This window comes from Tauraco erythrolophus, chromosome 2 (assembly GCF_009769465.1).
Source record: "Tauraco erythrolophus isolate bTauEry1 chromosome 2, bTauEry1.pri, whole genome shotgun sequence".
NCBI lineage: Eukaryota > Metazoa > Chordata > Aves > Musophagiformes > Musophagidae > Tauraco > Tauraco erythrolophus.
Genome location: NC_141466.1, coordinates 20,313,604 through 20,319,603, shown reverse-complemented (window position 1 = coordinate 20,319,603; position 6,000 = coordinate 20,313,604). Strand labels below are relative to the sequence as shown.

At 39.8% G+C, this 6,000-nt stretch overlaps 1 protein-coding gene across 1 annotated transcript in view; it reads left to right on the top strand.

The window, feature by feature from the left end:
- The first annotated feature begins 265 nt into the window (after positions 1-265).
- ARMC2 (armadillo repeat containing 2) overlaps positions 266-6,000 on the top strand; it is a 65,560-nt gene continuing 59,825 nt past the window's right edge. Inside the window, exons 1-3 of the mRNA XM_086631969.1 lie at positions 266-483; positions 2,520-2,592; positions 5,348-5,516. Of these exons, the coding sequence (XP_086488095.1) occupies positions 266-483; positions 2,520-2,592; positions 5,348-5,516 (460 nt within the window). The remainder of the gene's footprint in view (positions 484-2,519; positions 2,593-5,347; positions 5,517-6,000) is intronic.

The window sequence follows — 6,000 nt, the reverse complement described above, 5'->3', positions numbered from 1 at the left end:
AAAGGTCCTCTATGTCAGATGCTTTCTGTTCTTTTTCAGTATTTTCCTACAGAACTGAGAAATAGTGAGGGAAATGCAATATCAATGAGCCTTATTTTCCACTACTTCACCACTGTCTAGGTTTTTGTTATAATATCCTTTTTAACGACATTGCATTAGCATAAACATTGATGAATTAATAGTTTGTAGTTTAAAACTAGCATTATATTTTTTGCCTTCCATATGTATTGTACAGTGTTCTTCCTGTGCACTGCTTTGTAGAAGAATGCAAGCTTCAGAGAATAAAAATACAGAAAAGGCAGAACCATTCTACAGGCTTTCAGTGCCAAAGCGGAAGACCAGTTCTGAGATTATAAATGAAGCCAGAAATGTTCTACGAACACTAAGAACTCGGAGACCATTTACACCTACAGAGGACCAAAGGAAACTTTTTGGATCTGGATCTTCACGAGCTCCTCAAAATAGACCTCCTTCAGTTTTTAGGTACTGTGGCTTTAAGATTTTTTCAAATATCCTTTAGCAGCAAGAGATTTGATACTGTAATTATGTTTCCGGTGATTTTTTTCCCCCCTCTTAATCTGTATTCCTAATCACATCCTTTGCCGCCTTCTAATGATCCTTACTGTTGGTGTTAATCTACATGTCCAGGAAGTTCCTGTGGATTAGAGCTACCAGAGGCAGTCATTACGCTAGTTTTGTATGCGTAGAGTAGTATAGGAAAATGGTCTGTAACTCACTTTTTTCTTAAGACAATGTATGCTTTTAGTTGAGATAGTCTTCAGCTTTTCCCTACAAACTGTGAAAGCTTGCTTGTTTACACATAAACTGTATGCTAGATCTTCTTTCGGAGCTTTCTCAGATCTTTTTATATATAAAATTGTAGGTCTTGAAATTTGAAATGCTCATTTTTAAACAAAATTTATGCTATTTCAAAATTATTTCTTTGTGGAGTTTTGTTATGTAGCATAATTCACAAAGCTCAATAGAACTGTCTCTTTTGTGACGAAAAAGGGAAAAATAAAAAGTAGTATATTGGACTTTGTACATCCATTTTCCCAGTCATTTTTTAGCTCTCCTTATATGCTAATTCTGCAGTTATTGTAGTGAAGAGTTATGAGCTGTATTTGTAATGTTAGGTGTCAGGCATGCTAGAAGGGATGGTGAAACATGTTTGAATGGCCATACAAGTAAGTCAGTGTCCATGCTGTTTTCATGGCAGCGTGACTTCAGGCGCTCAACGTACTTGATGTTCCTTACTGCATAGTTTTACGCCCTTACAGGAGGCAAGAGCCTGAGAGTGACTTGGCTGTTTGCTGGTGACCAGGTAATAAGGTCATTCTGGCTGACATCCATGCTTGTTCTGTCTGTGCTTCTCCTGTTGTGGTGGGTTAGGCTGCTCCGGCAGCTATACCCTACACAGTCCCCTCTCACCCTCCCCCACCCCAGGGATGAGGGAGAGAATCAAGGAGGAAAAAGAAAAGAGACCCGAGGGTTGAGATAAGAACAATTTACTACTACCGCCACCAATATATATATACACAGATATGTACAAGGATAAACATATGCAAACGAGTGATGTACAGTGTAATTGCTCACCACCCCTTGACCGAGGCCCGTCTCGTTATGAAGCTGCAATCCCGAAATAGATAAAACTTGATACCGCGATCCCGGATGAATGGGAGGCCCCAAGACAGAGAGCGAGAGAGAGAGAAAGCACTCTGAGAGCCCGAAAGTGAGAGTCCCAGCAGGGCAAAAGCCCTTCTTTCAGGCTGACCCTCGCTTTTATACTGGGCATGACGCTGCATGATATGGAATACTAATTGGCCAGTTTGGCCCTCAATCTTAAGTTCAGGTACGAATCGTAAGGAGAGTCGTGGACCTCTTGTCCCGGCTATACTCCCCCCTTATCCTGTTGTGCTCCTGCACACTGGCAAGAACCCGGGAAGCTGAAAAAGTCTTTGAGACCTCAGTGCCAACTATAAACATCAGTGTGCTATTAGCATTCTTCTCAGAGCGAGCCTCTGAGTACAACCAAAACACGGAGCTCTTCTAGCTGCTAAAAAGAAGAGCTAACTCTGTCCCAGCTAAAACCAGGACACCTGTGTATGCGAAGGAGCATGCTCATGCCTGCACAAACCTGGGTTTTCTGCCGTGATGCGTTCTGCAGCTTGTGTCAGATAGCTTGGGCGCTGACCACGGATGGTTTGTGCATGAATTTAGGCTTATATTAGAGAATTATTATAGAAGCATATGAAATAAACTGCATCATGGTAGGTGTGAAGCGATCTTGTAGTTCTTCTCCCTTGATGCTGCTGAATTCCCAGATATCATAGTTAAATAGCATTCATGGAAGAAGAAGAGTGATAGTGTAGAACTGCTCTGTCGCTCTTCCTTTCTTCCTCCTTTTTCCTGTATTCATTGGCAAAGGGAAGAAGTGTGCAATTAAAAAAAAAATCAACTCACCACAAAACTCTGGGTCTGCTTTATTCATATTATGTTTTTTAATTTCTTCATGCTAGTCTTCATGCATCCAGTTTTGATTTGGCTGAATCAAGACCAGTGTCTGGTGTTCGTCTTAGCCCACTGGATCATGTGAGTACTCTGGAAATAACTCATGCAATACTGACACAAAAATATGTGTATCAGTTGGAAAATATATAATTTAAATAGTTTGGGGAGAAATGGAAGCCTGTTGTAATGTTAGTCTGAGTTATAAAGTCAGTTTTGTCATTTCAAGTTTCTTCTGGGGAAAAAAATTATTCAAACTATTTAAATATTGCTGTATTGCATTATAATTCTAAGTGACATTAACAAGAATCAGAAGACGGATACTCGCGTCAGCTTTCTTGTGTAAGATTACTAAAATAGAAAAAGGTCATGAGCATCAGCATGAGCCAGCAACGTGCTCTTGTCGCTAAGGCGGCGGTGAATGGTATCCTGGGCTGCATTAGGAGGATTGTTGCCACCAGGTTGAGGGAAGTCATCCTTCTTCTCTACTCAGCACTGGAAAGGTATACCTGATATGCTGGGCCCAGTTCTGGGCTCCCCAGTACAAGAGAGACATGGAGCAACTGCAGAGAGTCCAATGAAGGGCCTCAAAGATGATGAAGGGACCAGAGCAAGGCTGGGAGAGCTGGGGCCATTCAGCCTGGGGAAGAGAAGGCTCAGGGGGGATCTTGCCAATGCATATAAATACCTGAAGGAAGGTTGCAAAGAAGATGGGGCCAGGCTCTTTTCAGTGACGGGACTAGAGGCAGTGGGCACAAATGAAAACAGAGGAAGTTCCCTCTGAACTTCAGGAAACACTTTTTCCTCTGTGAGAGTGATGAAGCCCTGGCTCAGGTTGCCTGGAGAGATTGTGGTCTCCATCCTTGGAGATTTTCAAAAGCTGCCTGGACATGCTCCTGGGCAACTGTCTCTAGGTGACCCTGTTTGAGCAGGGCAGTTGGGCAAGATGACTTCCAGAAGTCCCTTCCAACCTCAATCGTTCTGTGGTTCTGTGATCAACAACACAGAAAGCGTTATTCTATTTGACGTCCACATCTTTAAAATGTAAGATTGTAGTTTATTTAAAAAACAGATAGAGGTACTTGTAAGAACCCTTTTTTGTCCTCTGTGAAAATTTTGAATTGTTTTCAATTTATAAGTATCTGCTCTTTTAGGTTTTTTATATTTAATCTTTAAATACAAGATTAATTCACCATCATTTGTTCAGTATGTGAGAGAACAGAGCATGCTAAAACAGTTAAGTATGCTTGCTGTGTACATTGTTTCTTCAAGACAGTAATCTAAAAGTAGCGTTCTTTATGAAATTAGGAGAAAAAAATTCCAAGAAATGTTATTCTTCAGTGATTTTGATAAGGAAATGTGTTTGTATGAATTGAGTTAAAAAATTCTGACCATGCTTACATACAGATTAACTACATCTACAGTCAGATTTAAATACTGGTGTTAAATTTTCATTTGCCTTGTGCGTGAGAGTGGAAAAAACCTGTAGAAAACTACTCTTAAGACCAATGCAAAGTCTGTCTTTCCTTCTGTACCGAGAGATGTTAGTACACTGTAAATGCAGAGCTTGTATTAGTCATGGTGGTTATGGGGAGCAGGTGTCACCTCTTGACTCTCTTCTTCTAATACTGGGAAGAGCTCTGAAGGATTGAGCTGGAGACTTTCTAATGGATTCTTTATTTTAGGCACACTGGGAGAGAACCTCAATCTTACAGGGCAATGCATTTATGTAGGGCGCAACAAGTGGTTTGTGCCAGAGGTTGAGGGGGTTGGTCACATCGTCTGAGATGCAAAATACTGACATAAATAGAACATTTTGGGCCCCTCGCTTTAAGAGAGATACTGAGCTCCTGGAGCAAGTCCAAAGAAGGGCGACTAAACTGGTCAAGGGGCTGGAAAATAAAACTTATGGGGAGCGGCTGAGGGAGTTGGGGCTGTTTAACCTGGAGAAGAGGACGCTGAGGGGAGACCTGATTACGGCCTATAAATACTTGAGAAGGGATGGTGGGGAAGTGGGGGAAGGGCTCTTTACATTAGTGATGGGTGATAGAACAAGGGGAAATGGGTATAAGCTTAGTCAGGGGAGATTCAGGTTGGATGTTAGAATTTCTTCTCTGAAAGGGTTGTCAGCCACTGGAGTAGGCTGCCCAGGGAGGTGGTTGAGTCCCCATCCCTGGATGTGTTTAAGAAAAGGGTGGATGAACTACTTAGGGATATGGTTTAATGGGGATTAGGGACAGTTGGACTGGATGATCTCTAAGGTCTTTTCCAACCTAGAAAATCTATGAATCTATGAACTAGAACTTGCATGTTTCTGGAGCTGCATGGTTTGTCTCAGTGCGATAGCAAGTGGTACATAGGGTATGAAAACATTAGTAGTATTTTTGGGCGCTAAAGATATTCCCAAAACAAATCATAAGGAATAAATGTGCTTTTGGAATTGTTAGCGCCAGTCTTCGGCACAACATTTTTTTTGACAAATAAATGTACTGTAAATGATGTTAAATGAGTATTTATGAGGGAAATAAATTAATTGTGAGTTTCACTTGCTCTATTCAAGTTAGTTTTTGTTTGTTTTCTGCACTCCTGAATGTTTACTTTTAAATGGCTTTCTGTGGTGAACATGGCACAGATATCTGACTTGTTCAGTGGAATGTTATTAATTATTAGATTCTGGATATGAAAATTTCTTAATGAGCAAGCCTACATAACTTTTATCTCTATTCTGAACTTAACCCTTTTTATAAATAATTTAGCTTTCTATTTTTTTCATTTTTGCTTATATGAAAATGAAATTATCTATACTTTTATTAAAACGTCTTCTTTATCTTTCTCTCAGAAACCTGTACTAGTCACTTTTGCAAAACATGAAGATTCTTCCATTTCCATTCCAAAGCCTCCTGCAGATGCTGCAGAGCTTAGAAAAGTCAGCAGTGCTCGGGCATGCTTATTGAGAAGAACTTCTCAGGGAAATTTCCTTTCTGCTAAAATGGTTCCTCCTAATCGGAGTAAGAATATTTGATACCTGTTATTTCCTAGAAAAAGAACTGCATGATGAGTTTTAATATTGTTGATTACATGAATTATTATATTATATTATATTAAAGGACCTTCATGTCCTTTCAGAATAAATTCTTTAAATATTTAAATGGCTTTAAGGTGGTTTTGAAAACGTGATTTCCAAAAATGATACTGGCTTTCACTTCTGAAAGTGAGTGGAAAGCTACTCAGGTGACTTTTTTTCCTATATGTTTTTAAGTAATGGAATTTTTACTGAAAGGTTTCTTCAGTGGGTAAAATTAACATTAAATGCTGAAATATTTAGAGAGATAATGAGATGGCATCATCTAAGGAGATGCCTTGATGGATTATTGAGCATAAAAGGAGGAGTAAAAAGGAATGATAAGTCTTGACAGGCCTCCAACTACATTGTATTTGTTGCTAAGAGTTTCATTAGTGGAAACTTAATAAAGGTCACTAAATGTGAGATTT